Source organism: Lepidochelys kempii, chromosome 25 (genome assembly GCF_965140265.1).
Source record: "Lepidochelys kempii isolate rLepKem1 chromosome 25, rLepKem1.hap2, whole genome shotgun sequence".
Classification (NCBI taxonomy): Eukaryota; Metazoa; Chordata; order Testudines; family Cheloniidae; genus Lepidochelys; species Lepidochelys kempii.
The window spans coordinates 6,368,552-6,392,591 of record NC_133280.1 but is presented as its reverse complement, the minus strand read 5'-3'; the positions used below and the strand labels follow the sequence as shown (position 1 = coordinate 6,392,591).

Genomic DNA, 24,040 nt, shown 5'->3' with positions numbered 1-24,040 from the left:
CGTGGGATGGGCTTAAGGGACAAAGCCAGAGATTCCACATTCACAGATGGAAACAAAAGGTTGCAAAGCCCCAATCTTGGGGATAAGCACAAATCGCGCCCAAAGGATGCTGCTGCAGCCGGAGTTTTGTGGGACGGGGCCTTTCCCCGGTGGCCTGTCCCCCACTTTGGGAATACCCCCTCCACTCCCACTCAGCACACTGCATGTACCTGCACGGAACCCCCAAGCCTGCTGGTCGCTAGGTGAGTTCCTAGAGGTTCCTCGGCAGGCTGCTGACTAGCCTGAGGATCACACAACTCGTTCCCCTCGGGCGACTGCTAGTGACCGGCAGGACAGGAAACAAAACAGAAGAAGAAGAAGGATGGAGACGAAGGGGCAGGAACGGTGGGGGAGAGGAGTCAAGAAAATAAGACATGCAAAAGCAAAAATATAAACAGAGAAGCACTAGTGTGTTAAGGCAAATAAACCAGCGTGGTCCCCAGTGAAATCCCATCCGACTGGAATGGTCTGGGACTCAGAGCCCTTTGACCGGCTGCTGGTCCGTTGATTGGGTTCACGCTTTACTCACACCTTTGCTTGTGCACGTGGGCACGTTCACCCCCCCCCCCCCGCCGCCCTAACGTGTAAAGATCTCTTGGGGTCTCTGGAGCACTAGTTCAGAAAGATAAGGCACTTGATCTGCTGCCCTCCGCTTTGGCTAATGCTGAGACGTGCTGCTAGCTTTTGGAGAACGCTAGCGGTGGAAGCTGTTTCGCCATGCAGAGGGGACAAGCCGTGTTTTAAAAAGAGGTGGGGGAGCTGACGCTGCCTGAGGTTTGATCTTGCAGAGTGAAGACTGACAGAAATTAAAGCTACGGGTCTATCTTCCCGTCCCTGCAGGGTTTAAAGCTGGAGGATTCAGGAAAGATCAGGGCTTAGAGTAAACTGGGTGATCATTAGGAATCTAGATACAGCGAAGAACTGGCACCTCCTGTGTATCAGATCCTCTGGGATTGCACTGGGCCTCTCGTTCAGTAAAGAGCCTGGTGTAGTTACCACACTGTGGACAGCCTTCCACTGGGGATGTTACCAGTCTCCCTTCTTCCCACCACTGCTGGTGGCCCATCAGAGAGAGAGAAGGTCCCATGGATAACAGACTAGGGGATGAGCCAAGAGTCCTGGAGAATATTCCCTCTCCATAAAAGCGGTGGGACTGCTGGGTCGCCTGTGCCACCCGCACCCAGCTGGTTCGGATGTCTGCACCGGGTCCAAAAGCCAAACCCAGCTCCATTTGGCCAAGGTAGTGGTGACTTGAGGTCCCACCACTGCTCCTGAGCACCAGGCTTCAAGAGGATTTATTTGGTAAGTTAAGGCAAAGGGAACCCAGTTCTCTCCAGCTGCTGGCTGAGGAGGCTGAACCCTGACAAAGGCTGGATGTGAAACCCGCTGGTCCCCCCATACTCGGGGACGAGCAGTTTTTAAACTAAGTCCTGAGCATGCAGCATCGCCTGGAATCAAACCCCCTTTGTCAGGGCATGAGACCAAGTCACAAGAGAGCGCTGATTACTTGGAGCTCAGCCCGGTCACACTAATGTCCTCCCCACTCCATGGGTTTCCTTGGCTGTCCCATCTTCTGGGAGCATCACAGCAGGAGGCCAGTTAGCTAGGACTCTACCCTGCTTTCCTAGAAGCTAAGCCAGGCCAAGTTCCCTCCCCACCCCAACGCAGAGCCAGCAAGGGCACCCTCTCCACGTGGCCATTCCTCACTGGCCCCTGGGAAGAGCCGCCTCAGCAAAGTGCGCTCCTGGTTCCTAGGGCGAGGCTGCCACGTGCTGTTCTCTTGCCAGCAGCAAAGTTGGGCTCCACCGAACTGATTCCAACTCAGCCCAGCGGTGTCTCCCAGACCTGAGCTGTCTTCACCCATGTCTCTACCCCGCCTTCCCCCCCCAGAGAGAGAGACAGAGGCTGGGTCTCCTCCACATAGTGGTGACTGCTGAGATCAAATCACCTGCGGCTCTCCCCATGGGGCAGTATGGAGAGACTCAAATTGGCCGGCCAGCCCAGCTCCCATCAGAAGGGCTGGTTTAACTCAGCTGAGCACTCCCACAGTCCCCTTCATGGTCACCCAGGTGGGGTGACAGAATCAGGCTGCCCAGCTGATTCCAGTGTGGCAGGCTGCACCAGCGATCCCAACACAGCCCCATTCCCTTCGCCCACCACAGGGGGTTGTAGGACTCTGCCAAGGCAGCCTCAACACCAGATCAGGGCCTCTGGACTCACCAGCAGGGCCTTTCCACCGTCACCCCAAGGACCTGGGCATGCACTGGGGCAGGGATGTCACATGGGAGTCTGTCCTGGAAGCCACAGCTCTCCGGACGCTGCTCAAGGAACTGGACTGGGATCGCGTGACACCAGCACTGGGACAGACCCAAGAGGTGGTTCTGAGACTGGCCTGAAGGCCCGTCAGCAGTGAGCTGGTCTCACCCATGCGCTGGGCTCTAGTCAGTGCCGAACCCAAGGAGGACAAGGTCCCGACTGATCCCCAGCCAGGGCTCCATGACGCACATGGTCCCACCTTGCCGTCCACGCCCCCTGGTGCCTTGACAGCAGGTCAGCCATGTACCAACTGCCCTGGGGCCTCCAACACCCTGTCCTCCCAAAGCACCCAGGCCTCCCATGAGCCAGCCCAGTACCGAGAGCACTGGCCCAGCAGCGCTTGCAGGGCTGCGACAGGGATGCAGAGGCAAGAAACCTTATGGACTTGCACTTTTCATGGGGCTATGCCCCACCTCTCTGAAGAATCCTCCATATCCCTCCTAAGGGCTTTCCATTTCCCCCGCACCTCCACACCACCACCTTCCCTCTGGCCACAGAGAAAGGGACTGGCCAGCCGATGTCTCTCCTGGATCGGGCAGAGGAGATGCCGGCCTGCCTTTCAGCCTTCCAGTCCCCACAGGAATGGCTAATGATGTCTGGACCCCTCCTCCCCACAGCTTCCCCTATGAATCGGTTTGCTCCACCCCACCATGGCCAAGCTGCTCTGTCGCTGGGACCTGGCCCGGCCAGCGTGGCCGGGGGCAGGCAGGCGGGCGGGCGGCTCACCTGGTGTTTGGTGTGTGGCTGTGCTTTGTCTCTGTTTGGAGGCTGCACCTGGACGTCGCTGTGGATTGTGCCGATTGGAGTTGGCTGCAGATCAAGACACCAGGAGGAAAAATCATCAAGAAAGGCCCATAATCTCCATGCAGGCCATGTGTGCCTTGGGCTTTCACTACCATCCGGTGGGGAGAGGGCCCGGGAGCTGGGGGAGGGCCCAGGCTGACTATGTGGAGGGCAGGACTGTGGCTCATGTTATGAGGGGAGAGATCTCACTCCTGGGGGCTGGGATGGGACTGGTTTGGGCTGGCGCCACTAGAATGAAAATAAAGCCTGGGGTCCAAGTGGCTGAGACAATGTGTGTGTTCTGGGTGGGGGGCAGACAAGGGACTGAGCCGTGGAAAGGAACTAACAGGAGGATGGCGGGGAGCTAACCTCTCAGGAGCCAGAGGGGAACTAAGCAGCTGTAATCACACCCAGTCAAGCTCTGCCTGCTGCTCCCATGTACTTCGAGCCAGAGGCAGCCATCCAGCCCCTCCCCACAAGGGGCACTCGGGATCTTCCCCCTGCCCCACCTCCATTCAGCAGCACTTACTAGCGGCTTCCCGGCCCAGTCGTACTCGTAGTCGAAGACGTAGCCGCTCCGGTCGAACAGGTCCGTGAAGAGCTTGCGCAGATAGTCGTAATCCGGCTTCTCGAAGAAATCCAGCCGCCGCACGTAGCGCAGGTAGGTCGCCATCTCCTCTGCGGAGGCACAGCGGACTCAGTGTGGCCCGCAAGCTGTGCGGAGGGAGCACCCGGCGCAGGGGAGGAACGAGGCAGCAGGGAAATACCCAAAGAGGCTGGAGGGTGTTGGACCGAACTGCACAAATGCAGCCCTGAGACGGCTGTAAGGAACAGCCACAGGGAGAGATCCTACCCCACTCCGTCCCCCCACCCCACTGTGGCAGCAGACAAAGGCTGGGGGAGAAGTCCAGCAAGCCCAGGTTTCAGAGGTGGGGCAGGAGGGGGCGAGGCGGCAGTGAACGGTGTTGCAGGGGACCGAGCTGTGCAGTAACCCATAGGTGGCAGTGTAGCTTAGTATATAGTACACCAGACTGGGATTCAGGAGACCTGGGTGCTAATCCCAGCTCTGCCACTGACCTGCTGGGTGTCCTTGGGCAAGTCCTGTCCCCCATCCGTGCCTCAGTTTCCCCTCCCAGCTTCTGGCTGTCAGGTCTATTTAATGCGGGCACGACTGCCGGCCCCTCGCTGCTCTCCCAACTTGAGCAGTGCTCTTACCTGGGAAGTTTTCACACAGAACTTCGACGGGGGTAGCTCTTTTGGTATCTCCGATCTTCTGATACCGCTCCTTCAGCGTGTCAGCCTAGAACGGGGAGCATGGGCGAGAGCTCAGCAGGGCACCGTGGACAAGCGTCACGCCCGCCCGGATGGCCTGGCAGGAGCACACTGGCCAAAACCCTAAGCCAGGGTTTAGGAGCTGACTGGGCTTTTATTCAATATCTTCATAAATGATCTGGAGGATGGTGTGGATTGCACTCTCAGCAAATTTGCGGATGATACTAAACTGGGAGGAGTGGTAGATACGCTGGAGGGGAGGGATAGGATACAGAAGGACCTAGACCAATTGGAAGATTGGGCCAAAAGGAATCTGATGAGGTTCAATAAGGATAAGTGCAGGGTCCTGCACTTAGGACGGAAGAACCCAATGCACAGCTACAGACTAGGGACCGAATGGCTAGGCAGCAGTTCTGCGGAAAAGGACCTAGGGGTGACAGTGGACGAGAAGCTGGATATGAGTCAGCAGTGTGCCCTTGTTGCCAAGAAGGCCAATGGCATTTTGGGATGTATAAGTAGGGGCATAGCGAGCAGATCGAGGGACGTGATCGTTCCCCTCTATTCGACATTGGTGAGGCCTCATCTGGAGTACTGTGTCCAGTTTTGGGCCCCACACTTCAAGAAGGATGTGGATAAATTGGAGAGAGTCCAGCGAAGGGCAACAAAAATGATTAGGGGACTGGAACACATGAGTTATGAGGAGAGGCTGAGGGAGCTGGGATTGTTTAGCCTGCAGAAGAGAAGAATGAGGGGGGATTTGATAGCTGCTTTCAACTACCTGAAAGGGGGTTCCAAAGAGGATGGCTCTAGACTGTTCTCAATGGTAGCAGATGACAGAACGAGGAGTAATGGTCTCAAGTTGCAGTGGGGGAGGTTTAGATTGGATATTAGGAAAAACTTTTTCACTAAGAGGGTGGTGAAACACTGGAATGCGTTACCTAGGGAGGTGGTTGAATCTCCTTCCTTAGAGGTTTTTAAGGTCAGGCTTGACAAAGCCCTGGCTGGGATGATTTAACTGGGAATTGGTCCTGCTTTGAGCAGGGGGTTGGACTAGATGACCTTCTGGGGTCCCTTCCAACCCTGATATTCTATGATTCTATGATTCTATTCCCACCCCCACCATCCGGCTACCCCGCTGAGCCATCGCAGGTTTCAGGAGAGGCGGGGAGACTGGGCAGCAGGACAGTCATGCCCAGAGCAGCAGCGATACCAGCCAGAGAGGGGGTGCATATTCCACTCCCCTGACTACCATATGGCATGAGGCGGGAGAGCCTGGCTGGCGGCAATCAGGGACTGACAGGGCCGAGCTCTCAGAGACACAGCCGTGCAGACCTCGCTGGGCACAGCCAGGGACACAGCGTAGGAGAGTGAGGAGGGGAACAGCGGCGACTGGCTTGTTACCAGGGCCTCTTTGGAAACCAAACCCGCCTGGTAGCCCAACAGGCCGAAGGGCCAGCCACCAGGCGGGTTGGTAAGTCACCAGCCTGAGGCCCAGCACCGCAGGCCCTGACCGTGGCCGGAGCGGGATTCGTCGGAGAAAGGCTAACACAATGCATGTAACGATCTGCGCTGCAATACAGCCACCTCTCCGGCACAGCCTCAGCTCCCCACTGTGGGCAAGACAATAACTCAGCAGCCACCCGGCCCCCGGGGAACGTGGGGACAGACCGAGCAAGTGGCTGGTCCAAGGCCACGGAGAAACAGCGACAGTGAAGGAAACAGACCTGGAAATCCCCACCCCTCGGCCAGCGCATCTCAGCCTCCGTCTCACCCCTGGGAGAGCAGCGGCCCTAAGGGCTTGGACTGCTTCGGGAGGCTGACCAACACCAAGCACTTCTGAGCCTCCCCCGCCAAGTCTCCCATGAGCCACAAGCTCCCCGCCCCCCCCGCACCTCCAGTAGGAATTTCCACACAGAAGGAAATTTAAAATACGAATGGTTCCTTGTTGCAGATTTAAGGAACCCGGGAGCTGGGGCTGGTAACCGATGAGTGAACTCAGCACTACGCTGCTTGGTGACTGACGGATGGACTGAGTTTGGGAAACCTTCGGGTTCCTATCCTGCAAACACCCATGCGAGGAACAGACTGGCATGCGTAAGTGTTGGCAGGATCGGGGCCCTGCTGTCTGTGATCCATACTACAGCGCCCAGCCAGCCAGGCACCTGGGCTCAAAGCAGAGCACCCACGCGAGTGTGTGTTGATGCTGTCAGGCCCCTGTTAACTTTACTCCATCCACCCTCGCAAACTCAGGGTGGGATCCGTGCCCCCCTGCCAGCCATGTGAGAGAGACAGGTAGGGCCTTGTGCTCGCTCAGCACCCAGCAAGGATGGCGGCCAGATGGCACTTACCTTGAGCCCTTGCCAAGGGAGGCTGCCCCGCAGGAAGTACATGAACATGTGCCCTAGCGCTTCCAGGTCATCCCTACGGCTTTGCTCTGGGCAGAAGAGGGAAACAGTAAGTGCCATGGGCAGATCCCTCAGAGGGCAGAGCTGCCCCGCGCCACACCCTGCCCCCGGCACCACCACCCCGTCGCGCCCTGAGGCAGCTCCTTCAGTGCAAGGAGCCCAGGGCAGCTCACGAGAGCGAGCGAGGCCCAGACTATTGCGGCATCTGGGCTCCCGGGGGGGCCCAGGGCTGGCACAGAATGAGACCAGGCTCTGGGGAGCTCGCTCGCTCCACCAGGACCAGGAGACGGGCGCTAGAGGCAGCCAGACTTGGGTGCATGGCATTAGCGGCTGGGTTTCACGGGTGAATGAAGTGAGCGACAGCAGGCTGAGCGCCTCATGGACTCTCCTGCCCTGGTCCTGGAGAGGCTGCGACCCGCGTGGACTTGCACAGAGGCACCCCCTGTCCTGCCCACGGCAGCGCAGATCTGAGCGGCGGTAGGGCCCAGCAGCCAGCGGCCTGAGCTCACTGGTGCTCGGGCGCTAGTGCTCCCCAGCATCGTGCTCGAAGTGCGCTCGGCTGCAGACCTAGCCACCCCGGCCCATGACACCTCACTGTCAGAAGCAAATGCCCCCCTAGCTGCAGGCATCTCTCTCGCAGGGGCCCTTTATCCAGAGCAATACAGGGGGACAGGAACATTCCTGGGGCAGACACCCGCAAAGGCAAGACCCCGGTGGAGCAGGACAGGCTCCCCCACAGACCTGCCTCCCCTCCAGCTGCCCCTCGGCACAGAGCCAGGGAAACACGGGGCTGGAGCAGTGCGGGAGCCACTGAATTATCCACCCCCCAGTCTCACTCTCCCTTGGGCAGTGCCAGTGATAGCCGGGCACGGTACCTTTCCCAAGGTGCGTGTTGATGCTCATGTATCGCGCCGTCCCCGTCAGGCTCTTGTGCTCTCGGTAGGGGATGTGTTTTTTGGTCTCGGGGTCTATGTACTCCTTGGCCAGGCCAAAGTCAATGATGTGGATGGTGTGCTGACGCTTGCTGCCCGGCCGCCCCACCAGGAAGTTCTCCGGCTTGACATCTCTGTAGATCAGGCTTTTGGTGTGAACGTACTCCATTCGCGTGATCTGTGGGGGGAGGGGCTGGCGTCAGCGGGAAGTCGTGAGCGGGCTTGCTCTGCCGGCATGGACAATGCCCGGCCTTTCACTCCAGACCTGCTGGGCCCCGTTCTGTTCTCACCCCATCTCAAGCCGAGGTAACTCTGCTAAAGCCAGCAGCCACTCTGCTTGGCTCTCAGAATCAGGCCCGGTGGATCCCCACCCACCCAGCCAGCTCCAGGCGAGGAAGGACGGTCAGGGCACTAGCTAAGCCTGCGGGGCCCGGGATCCAATTCCCTGCTTTTCCACAGCCTTCCCAAGCGACCTTGGACGAGCGGCTGTGTGCCTCAGTTCTCCACTTAACAGCCCTGCCAGGGCCAGGAGGACAAACACACACACCCTGAAGCGCTTTGGGACCTAACCATGAAATGTGCTGCATAAGAGCTTGGCCTTATTATATTTTAAAGCCCAAGCAAGGTATTGTTTTTAGGGGTGGAGCCTTACAGACTCCAGGAAACACCTCCAGCGAACCCAGGGCCAAGCTGGCAGGTCACCAGAAGGCCACATGCTGCACCTAGTGTGCCTAAACCAGAACCAGCTGCAGCCTGCCAGGACTCTGGTTCCCATGCCATGCTCCATCCTGAGCTGGAGGCTGCCCCCATGGAGCAGTGCAGGCTGGGAGGTGTAGTCTCCGTGGACTGTAGCTCCCCACAAAGGGCAGGCAGGACCAGGTCTGTCAGACACATGGGTTCTGAGCCTGGATTTGCTGCAGACTCCTGCCAACACCTGGGATTTTTGAGCAACATGAACCTACCTCCAGTTCCCAGAGAAATAAAGTGCCACTATCCCTGGAAACTGAGGCACGGAGAGATATGACTTGCCCACGGTCGCCCAACAGGCCAGCGGTGGAACCAGGAATAAAACCCAGGCCTCCCGAGTCACGGTGCAGCGCTCTACCCACTAGGCTACACTGTCTCCAATTCAACACAGGCATCCTGTGAGGGAAGACTTCCTGAGATGGGGCTCCCCAGCAGGAGTTTCCAGTCAGCCCACCTGTCTCCTAAGGATTCCCTCCTGCTCTTGGATCCCCACAGTCGCTCCCCTCCCTCCAGGGCTGTTCGGTTTGGTGCAGAACATGCAGCCTACTGATCTCCTGCCCGGAAGCCGCCTGCCAAACCCTGACTGCACCCCCAATAAGAACGTTACACACTGGGTGCTTTTGCCTCTTTCTTCCTTCCCCCCGCCTAAGCCCCCCACAGTACATTCTGGCTGGGCCCCCGAGGCATCTCCTCTGGGGGCAAACTGGTCACTGGGGATTGGACGGCAGGGCGTGCCATGCTTCCCAGCTGCATCGCGGGCACCATGCTTACCAACTGGATCGCTATCATCAGGACGGTTTTGAGCGTGAAGGTCCGATCGCACAGGTCAAACAGGTCTTCCAGGCTGGGTCCCAGCAGCTCCAACACCATGGCGTTGTACTTCCCACAGGGCCCAAAGTAATACACCTGAGGAATTCCTTCTGCAAGAGCGAGTGTGGAGGAGTCAGCGCCGAGCTGCAGCAGAGACGGGAAAATCCCTTCCCTCCCAGCGGCCACACCCCGGCCAGACGGCATCTAAGGCCAGACGCAGGGGGCTGGAGGAATCCAGGGCGTGGACGCTGCTGGGTAACCTCGGTACCAGGGAGATGCGGCTAGTACTGGAATAGCAGCCAATGCCGGGGGTTACCGAGGCAACAAATGCTCCCCCCCCCCTCCCTGGGCAGGACATTAATTGGGAATCGTTAGCAAGGGGGAGTTTGCCCCTCCCTTGCACCCCCAGAACTACTCTGCTGCATTATTCCTGAGCAGGGTTGGGTTCTCCCCACGCTCTCACCCTGCCGGAGAGGCACAAGCTGCCCTGTTCAGGGAGGAGGGGAAGAGGCTGGTCTCAGCTGCGGGTGAAACCTGGGCCGGGATGGATGTTGGCACCCCTGGCACTCACTAGGGACCCTCATGCCATTTTTACAAGCGGGTTAACAGGACTTGGCCCTCTGCCCCAAGGTGTCGGCGGGAAGTTTGTTTCTGTGAAAAACAGCCTGACAAGGTAGAACCAGAAAGACAGCAGCCAGGCACTGAGCAATGCACCTTGTGCATAATGACAACGCCCTGACTTCTGACCCACAGCCCCTGCTATTCCAGCCCTGAGCCCCCCCTCCCCCCCAGCTCTGCGATGCCCCTCACTCCCAACCCACAACCAATCCCTTCTACTCCAGTGCTGGAAGACTTGGGGACGCGAGGGGTGGGGGGGGACGAACGACAAGTTCAGTTTCTGGATCCTGTGTTGCAGGGAGATGGAAGCACATCTGATGCACACCGGGTTCCTGAGGTTTGTTTTGGGGGAAGGAGATGACCCTTCCCAGTGACCCGTCTGACAATCCAAACACCATCCAGCCCTCTGGCGCTGGCCGGAAGGAGCTGGGACATGGCAAAAGGGTGTTAGCAGGATCTGAACCCCACAGGACTCCACCCATGGACCAGGAACAGAGGCTGCTGGCACTCAGTGGCCACCATTCTCCTCCTGGCTGAGATACTTTCCCACCTTCCCCTGCACCAGGAGTCCCAGGGTCAGTCCCAGCTTGGAGGGGTGACACCCCCCACCCAGCCCCATCACCTGGGGAGCAGGACACCCTGCTCTTTGGGAGGGGGGGTGCAGGGGAAGGAGGGTCCCAGATGACCCGAGGCAGCTCAGCAGCATCCCCGACACTAGCACAGAAATGAAAACAAAGGGGATCAAAGATGAGAAGCGTATGGAAAACCTGCTTTTGTCAGCCGAGCAGATGGGCCTCAGCAGCTTAGGCTGGGGATGGAGGGCAAAGCTGCAGCGTCATGGTTACAATGAGAGCTGCACACACACACCCACTCCTGTCCTTCCAGGCCAGCTGGGCCCCTCCCCAGCGCTTGGCACACACAGCTGCTCCTTACCTGCATTTCCAAGCTGTTTGTAAAACCGATATTCCAGATGCAGCTGTGGGGCTCGTGATTTTATCGGTTCCTTGAGGGAAGTGAGAGAAAGAGAGAGGAGATGAGCAAATGAGGCGGCCATGCAGGGTCTCAGGAAGGGTTGCTTGCTTCAGACGCCCCGACTTCAGGCAAGGCAAATGGCTGGGGCACATTTCACAGCTCACCCAAACGTTCATTACAGAGCAGAGAAGGGGTCTGGTCTATGGGAAGTTGGCATGAAATGGAGACCAACCCTCAGGGGTGGACATCTGATCCATTGGGCAATTTTCTTAATTTACAGGAAATGAAACAAAACCATAGAATGACACAGGGGAGAGAACGTAGGTCCCTACGTGAGAGAGAATGGACATGGCAGGAAATCATCCCAACGAGGGACCGGCATCACCACAAAGCAGAAGGCCTCAGTTACGCGAAAGCCAGGGTGGTGCAAAGGGGCCGTGGTTAATGGAGACTCCAGGCTGGAGATGATGATCTCTCTCCTCCGACTTTGTTTCTGCTCAGTCACTTTTGGGGCAGGGAGGGAGGGGAAAGGCTGGAGAATCTGTACCTTGGCAATCCCACTCACTTCTGGCACCATGGGCCAAGAGGCAGAATAACTAAGCAGGAAACCTGCCCCTGGGACCCTCCTTCCGACAGAATCTCTTTTAGCACCAGGAACCTCAGGGATACTGTATTCTGTCCAGCCTTTCATTTAAGGCCTCTCTGGGATACATCTGGCTCACGCTGGGCACGCGACTGGTCTGTGGCAAACTGCGCCGTACAGTCGCTTCCTTCCCAAAGCCCTGAGCTGAGTGGCAAGTCCACGTGGCTGCTCGAAGCCAGTGTGTTCGATGCCCAAACGGTTTTACTGCAATGCACTCCCCAAAGTGGGGGCCGGGCACATGGGGATTTGCCACCGGACAGCTCGGGCACATGGGGTGAGAGTTCCTAAAACCCTCGGGGTCAGCTGGTGCTTTGGGGAGTTTCACCAGCAGTTGCCTCGGGAGGAGAATTAGGTCAATGCCCCATGCTTTAGCCATCCCCTCCAGGGAACCCTGGAAGTGCCACGCAGAGAGAGCACAGCCAATTACACCGGACGAGGGGGAAGGCTCAGATTAGGATGCAGTGAGGGGCAATGTCTGTGCAGCTAGGACTGCACCGGCTCAGAGGCTGGAGCGCCTCACACAGGAGCAGTTCCATGAGCTCCGCAAACAGGTGGGGTTTTCATCCCCCACCCCAGTCTCCCACTCACTCACAAACCTGAGCTACAAAGGGACACTTGAGTTACTGCTGCTGAGTGGAAGGCTCTGCCATGCCTGGTTTCTCTACCCTTCTCAGCACATCTACCCCATGATACCAGTTCTGGGGTATGTGGACTTGGGCCCATTCCCCCCACCCTTCCTGGACTCCACTCCAGATACAGGCTGGCACCAGCCCCAACAGTGGAGTGCTGCTCCAAGCAGAGAAATGCAGCTTCCACAGGTGAGTTTGTTAGACACCTTGTGATGGGAGGAGACTGCAGGAAGGGAGACAGCATCAGGCTGCCTGCTCCCTCTGCTGCTACGCCAATGCAAGGGGAGGCTGAGCAGGAGGTGGCCTTGTCCCAGGTGGCATGGCAAGAAATGCAGTGCTGGTGAAAGGTGCCGATGGGAACCTAGGAGAGGATACTGAAGCTCTCTGGGTGTGTCTCATCCTGACCTTTCACTCTTGGTCTCTCTGCTGAGACTCCCTGTTGGTACCAATTGTAGAGATGGCTAGTGTATCATGGACAGACACTAGGAAAGTTCTGGAGTTGCCATGTTCAAGCTGATCCCGACTCAGAGCCACATGCTTCTCACGCCCAAACCTCATGGCTTGGTAACTGCATTAATTGCTTTGCATGCACTAGGTTCTCAAACACCACTTAACGCATCTTACATAGCCTCTATGTAACAACTGGCTCAGCTAGAGCTGTTTTAACTGATTAGTCAAAGGCCAGGCTCTGCAACACTAGCTAACCTGGACAGCACAGTGAGAGGGAAGGAAAAGAAACTTACCAATTTTATAGCTACGTATTCATTCGTGTAGAGATTCTTTCCTGTAGAAAGAGATGAGAGAAATAACATTGGGAGTGAGTGAAACTTACAAACAACCCCCATGTGTCAAACACAGGAGGCTGGGAACAAGCCAAATTCTCTAGCAAGCTCTTATTTTTAAAAGCAACCCCAGCGGGTCAGGTGGTTGACAGAGCAAGTGAACGGGGAGATCTTTGTTTCCTCGGCCCGTAACAAGGAACTGTCTCTGTACAGTTAGTGACAGGGCATGCTGCAGTTCTTTATCCCCAAGGCAGAGCACTCGGATTCACTTGCTATTTGGAAGCTACATGTTTTTCAGGTGACCAGTAAGGCGCTGGGAACTGAGAGGGCCCCATGTCCAATGTTCTCTCGGGATGGAAGCAATGCATGCTGGGACCTGTAGTCTTTCCAGGCCACATCTCTCCAACAAGTACGTGAAGGTACTTTCAATCTACTGCATTTCATGGAAGTTGGCGGGGTCCCCAGCAAGTTATCAAGGTGCCCTGCGCAGCTGACAAAGTCTGGGCATGGCCGTTAGCTCACCGGGAACTAGCGACGCGCGACTGCAAACATCTGTAGCAGGGAGGGAGGGGGGTTTCCTGCTCCTCCAGCAGCAGAGGGTCTTGTACAATAGCAGATGAGCCTTGGCCGACCTCACATCTCTGTCTCAAAATGGGACACAAGCCCCAAAGCCAGGACACCGCAAACAGCAGCCCAAGATGAGAACGGAGCAGGGCATCTTCCTTAAAGCACATCTGCTGCTCTGTGTTTGTACAGCACCTGGCACAACAGGGCCCTCAGGCACTGCTGTAATTACCACATTACTACTACTAATGAACCATCGCTTCTCTGGAGCCCCGGGGCCCAGTGGGAGCAGAATGGCTACTTGCTATGGTAACGGAGCTCCTCTGGGGAGACAGCCTGCACAGACCCACACTGCAGGTGCACCCACACACGAGCTTGGAGCCCCATGGGGCTACCCCCTGGCTTCATTCCCACCCCAGGAAACTCCGAGGGGCATGGGAACAAAGGGACTGCTAGGCTCTGCAGAACTCTGGCTTGCTGCCTGCGGCAGTCAGCACAAAACAAGCAGCAATTGGGATGTCCGCCCTTAGATAGCCCCAGGGCAAGGTTCCCCAAGAGACCGCTCCATTTAGAAAGCCCAAGCACAATAGCCTCCCTTATGGCCAAGCCATTGGGGATGGAACCGGGCACCTCCAGAACCGAACGCAGGAGTCTCTGCACCTGCAGCTAAAAAGCTGGACTCCATAGCTGGTGCTGTAACAGACCCGTACCCTCTGTGTACTGGGGACATGCAATACACTGAGCAGTGGGTCTCACAAGTTTACATGCAGCCCCTGCGAGGCAGATCCCGAGACCTCAGAGAGCATAAGGGAGCTCCTTTGAACACCCCAGTCCCTTTATTTACCTCAAGGCTCCAGTTACACCAGAGGATTAGTTTTTGCTTGATGTTACACTAAGGATGGCCAACGCTGCCCCCAGGGGTCTGTCTAGTCCCATCGCACTGGGGTCTTTTCCTGGTTTGTAACATCTGACAGCAAACAACCTTCACTGAGCCACAGCCTCCCCCTCCCATGCCTCAAAGGAACAACACCCTAGGGAGGGAGCAGTTCTCCTGCTGCTGCTGCCTCTAGGACTGAGCTGGATTTGATTGCAAATCTCAGGGAGCAGTAAGGGCATGACCCTAGTCTCCCCACATCAATACAGGGCCCTTACAGAGCCCCGAGACGGTGCCCAATGGTAGATAATGCACAAAATGGATTTAGTTACAATTCCAACACGAGCAACCAAGTGGCTAGAGCACAGGATTCCTGGGCTCCATTCCAGCCTGACCCATTTGTGTCACCTCAGGCAAGTCACTTTTCCTGCTTCGTGCCTCAGTTTCCCCATCCATACAATGGAGATAACAATTCTTCAATCTCAAACAGCTCCTTTCATCCATAAATCTCAAGTAATAATGTTTTCATCCCGCAGAGGAGGAGGAAGGGTGAATCAGCGATGGCTTGTGATGTACTCCGAGATGGAAAGCTAAGATATGGGAAACTTGCCTGCTGGCCTACAGCTGGGGAAGGGGATGCTGCACAGCTGGGGCTGCTGGTGGAACCTTCACCATCAACAGGACTTGGAAATTCATTTATTTGAAGGGCAGCAGATTCTCAGTCCAAGTTCTAGATTTGCTACAGTTCTGATGGCGAAATTTCCTCTGTTTTTCCTGAATGGGGGTCAGGGATGTTCACACACATCACTCCCAAGCCCTGGCACCGATCTGGTTTATAACAACTGTAGTGCGGCATAATGCTCATGTGTGACCAGCCTAGCAGGCTCTGCCCGTTTCCAGGCTGCTCAAAAGGAGTTCTCACACTGCCCTGGCTTGGGACAATTCGGAGTCACACTGCCCCTGAAGGAGGCAGAACTCCTCACCTGCTACTAGCAACCTCCCCACAGCTCTGTGTGGTCCCAGGCCATGGCCTACCTCCTTCCCACCTCAGCTGGGGTGTCTGGTACCCTAAAGGTTGTAAGGAGGAAGCAATCCCTGTTGTCCAGAGATCTCCCTCTCAGGGTGCACTGTTATTTACATCACTCAGTTATCTGTAACAGCTGGACACAGAATACTGGGTGCCCTCTATCTCAGCCCAACCCACGCCCCATGAAGCATGGATGACAGACCCGTACGTGACCTTGACCTCCCCAGGGCAGACACGCAGTTAGGCGTCTCCTGGCTAGTAACCATTAGAGCAAGAGGGAAGTTGTCAATAAACAACGTCTTTATTGAGCGAGAGAAGGGACAGATGGGAACACACAGCAGCGCGGACCCTTGCGCTGCCTACGGCAACAGGGAGTAGCAATATTCACACATGACTAGCCGCAGCCAAGGGTTTCCCAAGTGACTAGTGATTTTAGCAAAAACAGGAGGACTTGTGGCACCTTAGAGACTCACAAATTTATCCGAGCACAAGCTTTCGTCAGCTACAGCTCACTTCATCGGATGCATGCAGTGGAAAATACAGTGGGGAGATTTATATACACAGAGAACATGAAACAATGGGTGTTACCATACACACTGTAGCGAGAGTGATCAGGTAAGGTGAACTATTACCAGCAGGAGAGGAAAAAAAAAAAAAAAAAAACCTTTTGTAGCGATAATCAAGGTGGGCCATTTCCAGCAGTTGACAAGAACGTGTGAGGAACAGTGGGGGGGGAGGGGGGGGGGGGGAGGGGCGGAATAAACATGGGGAAATAGTTTTACTTTGTGTAAGAACACATCCACTCCCAGTCTTTATTCAAGCCTAATTTAATGGTGTCCAGTTTGAAAATTACTTCCAATTCAGCAGTCTCTCATTGGAGTCTGTTTTTGAAGGTTTTTTGTTGAAGAATTGTGACTTTTAGGTCTGTAATCGAGTGACCAGAGAGACTGAAGTGTTCTCCGACTGGTTTTTGAATGTTATAATTGTTGACGTCTGATTTGTGTCCACTTATTCTTTTACATAGAGACCGTCCGGTCTGGCCAATGTACATGGCAGAGGGGCATTGCTGGCACATGATGGCATATATCACATTGGTGGATGTGCAGGTGAACGTGCCTCTGATAGTGTGGCTGATGTTATTAGGCCCTGTGATGGTGTCCCCTGAATAGATATGTGGGCACAGTTGGCAACGGGCTTTGTTGCAAGGATAGGTTCCTGGGTTAGTGGTTCTGTTGTGTGGTATGTGGTTGTTGGTGAGTATTTGCTTCAGGTTGGGGGGCTGTCTGTAGGCAAGGACTGGCCCGTCTCCCAGGATTTGTGAGAGTGTTGGGTCATCCTTCAGGATAGGTTGTAGATCCTTAATGCGTTGGAGGGGTTTTAGTTGGGGCTGAAGGTGACGGCTAGTGGCGTTCTGTTATTTTCTTTGTTAGGCCTGTCCTGTAGTAGGTGACTTCTGGGAACTCTTCTGGCTCTGTCAATCTGTTTCTTCACTTCCGCAGGTGGGTATTGTAGTTGTAAGAATGCTTGACAGAGATCTTGTAGGTGTTTGTCTCTGTCTGAGGGGTTGGAGCAAATGCAGTTGTATCGCAGAGCTTGGCTGTAGACGATGGATCGTGTGTATAAAAGATCTTCTACACTTTCCACAGTATGCATCCGATGAAGTGAGCTGTAGCTCACGAAAGCTTATGCTCAAATAAATTGGTTAGTCTCTAAGGTGCCACAAGTCCTCTGTTCCTGGGTTAGTGCTTTTGTTGTGTGGTTGCTGGTGAGTATTTGCTTCAGGTTGGGGGGCTGTCTGTAAGCAACGACTGGCCTGTCTCCCAAGATCTGTGAGAGTGATGGGTCATCCTTCAGGATAGGTTGTAGGTCCTTGATGATGTGCTGGAGAGGTTTTAGTTGGGGGCTAAAGGTGACAGCTAGTGGTGTTCTGTTGTTTTCTTTGTTGGGCTTGTCCTGTAGTAGGTAACTTCCGGGTACTCTTCTAGCTCTGTCAATCTGTTTCTTCACTTCAGCAAGTGGGTACTGTAGTTGTCAAAACGCTTGAGAGAGATCTTGTAGGTGTTTGTCTCTGTCTGAGGGGTTGGAGCAAATGTGGTTGTATCGTGGAGCTTGGTGGTAGACAACGGAATGTGGTGTGGTGTGGATGGAAGCTGGAGGCATGTAGATAGTGGTCAGTAGGTTTCCGGTGTAGGGTGGTGTTTATGTGACCATCGCTTATTAGTGCCATAGTGTCCAGGAAGTGGATCTCTTGTGTGGACTGGTCCAGGCTGAGGTTGATGGTGGGATTTTAGGTGTCCAGCAAGAAAAGCCTGAAAGGGGCCTGATTAGAGGGCTCTCAGCATATTTTGGAAGACACCTTTAAGGCGTCTCCAGTAGGCTCCCAAAATCGCCCGTCACTTTGGAAAATCGTGGCCAGTGTCCTCAGTTTATAGTTGCTTCTTGCTAGTCACGGCCTCCCTGGCATTGGGCTGGAAGTCCAGGTCCCCTCCGCCTCCTGTCCCACAGAGCTGAGCTCAGTGCCTGCAGATGTCAGCCATAAGAAGCCAGGGCTGCCTCTAGCCTCCTCCCCTCTGGGGACATCAAAGAGTTTTTTAAAAATCCGGTTAACTGATTGCTCATTAACAGAAGTCACCCAGGCCACTCCACAATCGCTTGTTCTGGGCTCCCACACACCAGATGAGCAGGTACAAATGTGAGAGAGGTAACTCAAGTTACCAGGCAAATTGGTTCACTCCAGTTAAAAAGCCACTAGCATAAACAACCCCTTTTTCAGCTAGTGGGCATGGGCAACATTCAGATTCCAAGGCCACAAGGGATCATCTAGTCTGACCTCCTGCATGTTGCAAGCCAGAGATCCACCCCCTATAATCTCTGCATCAAGTCCATATCTTCTGGCTGAGCTAGAGCATCTCTCTTACAAGATAGCCAGTCTTTAAATCCAGATCGCAAGTGATGGAGAATGCCCCACAGCCAATTGGTCTAATGGTTAATTACGCTCACTGTTAAAAAATTGTGCCTTATTTTAGGTAAGTCACGAAGATTCTACATGGAGCGTCAGAAACAGACTCATCAACCCCATACCGAAATAGGAACCTCTCCCCTTCGAAAGCCAGCGACTCTAGCAACGCTGGTACTGGTTATTTTTATAGTGCCTTTTACTGGATATGCATATGTATACAGTATTGTGTCCATACACTGCGAGAGCGCCCACTTGCTGCTAGGGAGATGGTCCGAGACAGCGAACACAAGATGCAATATTCCCCGACAGCATTTTCTTCCTAACTCTGTCCCCCTATTGCCATTAGAACTCACAGGCTGGAACTTCTGAAGAAGTTGGCCTGCGTTCCTTTGCAATGAACAACAGAAACAGCAGAAGGCACCTCCAGGCTGAGAGCACAGTACCTCCTGGTGCTTGGCTGGCAGGTGACCAGGGTAGGAGGTAGGGGAAAATGCCTTGTCCCTCTCCACCTGTTTAAAGGAGGAAGGGCCACAGTGGAAACCGAAGCAGTGAGATTACCTAAAATCTGTGTGTTGGGAGAGAATTAGTCACGTTAAAGCTGTGTATTTATCCTGCACTAGCAGGAAATGTGAATCATTATCATCCAGCTCAGCAGGACCACTGGAGTGTGCATGTCATACACCTGCAGTCTAGGGAAAGGAAAACCTAGGGATTATTATTACAGCCTAAAGCATCTCTGACTTTAAAAGCCAAAACACGCTTTTTGCACAAGCCTATCACCCTTCTCTCTGCCCCTTACTGCTCTGCACAACCTCTCTGGCAGAAGGCATGGATTTGTGAGCCAGTCCGAAAAGGTTCTCCTCAGCACGGTGCTTGATGCACACAGCTGAGCAAGAGGAGGCTGCTGTTCACAGAGCCATGAACTGGAGCTGGGAAGGGGAACCGTCCTTCAGAATATAAATTACAAGGAGGCTTATTTACTCAAGGAAATTTCAGCCAAAGCTGGGTACCTCACATTTAGCACCTCACTAAGTGGCCTGAATATCAAAGATGCAGCACACAGCCAACACCCAGAGGCTTTTAAAGGAAGCTGCATCATAATACAGGGTTTATATTACCACAGCCAGTGCCAAGCAGGCATACACCTTAGAAATGTGTTAAAGGATTCATATGGTATCACCCCTGAGCCTGGTTAGGCAGAGAATTCAGTGAGGTCTGTTTCCAAAAAGATCTAAACTCCCATTTCACCCATCTCCTTCCAGAATAAACATTTAGCTCTCTGAATGTATTGGAGCTAATTGTTTCAGTTTGCCTTTAAGAGGCAGACAACTGAACAGAAAGCCATGAGATTCAGGCACAGCTAAGCAGCGTGGGTATCCGATATTAGGTGCACAGGTCTCATTTCTGACTCGTTGTGACTGAATTACTCAGACACAGCTCTTGGTGCCCACCAGAGGTAGCAATAACCCTCTCCTTGTGACAGCTGCTGTGAAACTGTGTCCCCAGTAGAATGACGAGGAGAGGAATGCAGGGGAGATATGAGCACAATTGCTCCTACCGGGTATAATTTTCCATGAGGTGTTGGCTGGCCTTTCGAGGAGCAGAACCCTGCCCCATGACAGAGCAATGCTGCATTTCAAACCACTCCACCTCCACCACAGTAATAGTAGGAAGGATGGTTTAATGGACAGAGCGCTGGGCCTCAGGATATCTGGGCTCAATTCCCAGCTCAGCCACAGACTCCCTGCACAATCTTGGGCAGGATACACCACCAATGCTATGCCTCAATTGTCCATCTGTAAAGTGAGAATAATACTTCCCCTTACAGGAATGTGGAGAGTGATGCTGAACTGCTCAGATATTATGGTGAGGGCTAGATAAGTATCAGTTATCTATTCTAGACAGATGACATGAGACAGTACAGGAAGATGTGTGCACCAGCTACAGAATGGGAGCCAGGACTCATGGGGTCTAGTCCTAACTTTCACCAACACCAATTTTACAGCTGGGGAAAAAAAACCTGTCAAGGGGCCAAATGCTTGAACAGTGCTCCGAGGAGAGAGAGAGAGAGAGCGCGTGCGAGCGAGCACTCTGTAATGACCAATGCATGGACAGAAGGTACTAAAGCAAGGCAAAGGATTATGGGTATCAGCATTTGGAAGGGCCCCTCAGTGTGCATGAATTCTCTCATGAGCTAGCACTTGCCCCACAACTCTTAGGAGAAACTCAGTGGTTCTGCATAAGGTGAGAGCCCCTGGCCCAGTGAACACGTGGGCTGGATAGGAGGGGCCTTTGTGCAATCCTGAAATGCTTGATCTCTTCAAACTCTCCCCCCTCACTCCCCAGCTCTAAGCTCCTTTACAGTGGCTGCTGTCTCCCGATACACAGTACATGGAAACAGTCCAGTAAACAGAGGAACACAGGGAGGATTAACACGCCCAGGGAGCTTCTCTTTCATTCAGCATAACCTCAGCATTTTGCAGACGCCACAAGGGGGGTGGGGGGGCAGAGAAGTAAAAAAGTAAAAGGGGAGCCAGTGGCAGAAGCTTCTCTCCCCTTACTCCCTGGTTCAGGTGCTGGAACTAGGGGTGTGGCCGCACCCTCTGAATTGAAGTGGCTTCCATAATATACAGGGTTTACAGTTTGGTTCAATGGCTCTCAGCACCATCACTATACAAATTATTTCTGCACCACTGCCCTGGGTTGGACTGTGGGAATCCTTAAGTGCTATCAGGGGCAAGGCGGGGGCTGGCATCCCACCCCATCCTGGGATTGACTCTGGCTGAGCCAACACTGGGACTTGCAGCAGGTACAAAAGGTTCTGTAATGTAACAGAGTTCTTGAGTGCTCCATGGTATCATTCATACAATCATAGAATATTAGGGTTGGAAGAGACCTCAGGAGGTCATCTAGTCCAACCCCCTGCTCAAAGCAGGACCAACACCAACTAAATCATCCCAGCCAGGGCTTTGTCAAGCAGGCCCTTAGAAACCTCTGAGGATGGAGATTCCACCACCTCCCTAGGTAACCCATTCCAGTGCTTCACCACCCTCCTAGTGAAATAAATAGTGTTTCTTAATATCCAACCTAGACCTCCCCCACTGCAACTTGAGATCATTGCTTCTTGTTCTGTCAGGACCACCATAACTGCTGGACATGTAAAGTGGGGGCATCACCGTGACACTGAAGGGTGAGTTAAGTGGTAGTGGCAGGAACTGCCCTGGTCCTCAAGGCTCACTGCCATTTATGGGGGGTTACAGTCCCATTCAAAGGAGCTTTTCTCTCACCCGTTGCTGCGTGACAGGCCCACAGAAAACAGACCATCCCAGGGATCAGTGAAGCCAGCCATCTACACCAGGCTCTCACACAACAGGTCTTGGCCTCTCACCTCATTCTGTTTTAGTTCTCCCAGTCCCAGGGATTACCTGTAGTGAACAAAGCCCCCTTGAACCTGCTTAGAACCAATGCAAACTACTGTCTCCAGCATGCTGGATCACTCCACCCACCCCTGAAACGCAGCCATCTCTAGTGTGGAACGCAGCAGATTTTTAACAGCTATGTGATAATTGAGGACAGAAAGTGAAGGATCCACTTGACACTGCAAAGAGAATGTAGACATGGACAAAATCACCAACCCTAGACTTTTGCTGGATGATAGGGACTACAGCCTAGACCTTCAAAGGCCTAGAAATCAATGAGAGTTAGGTGCCGAAACACCTCTGAAGATAGAGGCCTAACATCCTCCCTCTTTCGCAAAGGCTCATGGTGAACAGGACCCTTCTGCTAACCTCTCCTCTGCTGGACTGGGGCATTTGGGCAGTACTGGCTCAACCCGAAAGACACCACTGCCTGGTTTTCCCCAGGCAATTTTCCATTCCACTACTGCCCAAGCCAAAGGCTGCTGAAGCTTTGAGGTCTCAGCTGAAGGGAGAGGCCCCAGTATATGACTAACAATGTTCAAATACAAACTCCACTCAGACTTTTCCAGGCTTGAATAAATGCCATGAAAAGGCTCTTGCAGCTCTTCTCAGCTCAGCACTAAGCCTGTGGGGCATTCAACCCTTCAGCGACCCCACGAGCACTTGGAGACAACAGCTCATGTGATGGGGATCACTATCCTCAACCTGCATATGCTGACTTCAGGTCACATCTTGCAGTTCAGCTGCTGCCGCCCTAGTTGCCTCGAGTCAGGACAACCAGCTGATTGTCAAAACCAGGGGTCTCAAAGTCCCGGCCCACGGGCCATCAGCGGCCCAAGAACCTCCCCACTGCGGCCCACAGAGGAGAGATGCATGCACACATGCTGCTGGCAAGGTCTGCTGCAGGTGCCGCCCCCCACTGCTCCCACTGGCTGGGGGAGAGGGACAGAGCTACCATCACTAGTTGCCGGGCAGAGTCAGCCACAGAGGCAGTATGGCTGCCCCCCACAATGAACATAAACAAGTCAAAATGCCGAACGCAACTATCATAGACTGTGTGTATCATAGAATATCAAGGTTGGAAGGGACCTCAGGAGGTCATCTAGTCCAAACCCATACTCAAAGCAGGACCAGTTCCCAATTTTTGCCCCAGGTCCCTAAATGGCCCCCTCAAGGATTGAACTCAAAACCCTGGGTTTAGCAGGCCAATGTTCAAACCACTGAGCTATCTGATGCACATCTTGCTGCAATCCTGAAGGTTTCAACTGCTCAGTCACGGAGGCCAAACATCCACAAACTGACAGAACTGAAGCGTTGCCAGGTGTCTGGCAAACAACAAAAAACTCTCTGGCAGGTGAAGAATTGTATGAGAAGTTGCATGACAGTTTTATTGTTTCTAAGAAATTCGAAATAAAATACACAATATAAACGTTCTCTTTTCTGAAGACTATCTTCAGTGACATTATTGGCCCACTGGGAGGACTTAAGGACTGGAACTGGCCCTAAGGTAAATTGAATTTGAGACCCCTGGGCCAAAACGATACAATTATGTCCTACTGGGGAGGGGGAGACCTGAGGTGGCCAATGCAAGGGGATTTGCCCCCTGCTTACACAAGACTGCAGAGGGAGGAGAGTGTAGGACATATCTTGACGGACACCCGACGGGGATGACAGGACCAGCACTCAGGATAAGTGACAGCAATATAACTGATGCAGCGCAGCATCCAGCACATGCAGGCAAATGCCCTGCTGGTGGGGTAGGGGTGTTGGAGGGAATGTAACTGTTCTAAATGAGAACAAGTTAGTGTGGATGGATAGGGATGCAAGTGGGAGATGTACCATCACTGCCCCCCGCTGGCTGAGTTTGTCAGTTGCCCAGTCTGTATCAGCCCCCTCGATAGGGTGTTATAATACACCAATATAGAGCACCACCCTCAGCCAGGTGCTATGCTGGTGCACAGAGTTACATGGCACCGTGCTTACACTTCTGATCCTGGGACTGAATCACGTAATCCGCATGCAGGTCCGGAAAGGGCAGGTAAATTGTACCATAACCCAGCCAATCAGGACTAGTTCTGTGCCTCCAACAAAACAGCTAGAGAGGGGTGGGAGCATGGGGAAGGGTTTGATTATTAACTGTTGATCTAGCCCCCCAGAGCGTGCTAGGTGCTTAAAGACGGAGGCCTGCCCTATGGAGTTTGCAGTCTAAAGAAGAGTGGGAGGGCTGGGAGTCAGGCCTCCTGGGGTCT

The 24,040-nt window shown here is 54.1% G+C and overlaps 1 protein-coding gene across 5 annotated transcripts in view; it reads right to left on the bottom strand.

The window, feature by feature from the left end:
* The window catches only part of CSNK1G2 (casein kinase 1 gamma 2), a 92,314-nt gene that overhangs the window by 6,355 nt on the left and 61,919 nt on the right, over positions 1 to 24,040 (bottom strand). For 4 of the 5 annotated variants that reach the window (XM_073323841.1, XM_073323839.1, XM_073323840.1 and 1 more), the window contains 8 exons: positions 12,910 to 12,950; positions 10,856 to 10,925; positions 9,266 to 9,414; positions 7,691 to 7,925; positions 6,759 to 6,844; positions 4,354 to 4,438; positions 3,668 to 3,816; positions 3,082 to 3,165 (listed from right to left, as the gene is read on the bottom strand). In XM_073323841.1, the coding sequence (XP_073179942.1) occupies positions 3,082 to 3,165; positions 3,668 to 3,816; positions 4,354 to 4,438; positions 6,759 to 6,844; positions 7,691 to 7,925; positions 9,266 to 9,414; positions 10,856 to 10,925; positions 12,910 to 12,950 (899 nt within the window). Of the gene's footprint in view, positions 1 to 3,081; positions 3,166 to 3,667; positions 3,817 to 4,353; positions 4,439 to 6,758; positions 6,845 to 7,690; positions 7,926 to 9,265; positions 9,415 to 10,544; positions 10,637 to 10,855; positions 10,926 to 12,909; positions 12,951 to 24,040 lie in introns of those variants that run through there. The other variant, XM_073323844.1, reaches the window with a different exon arrangement.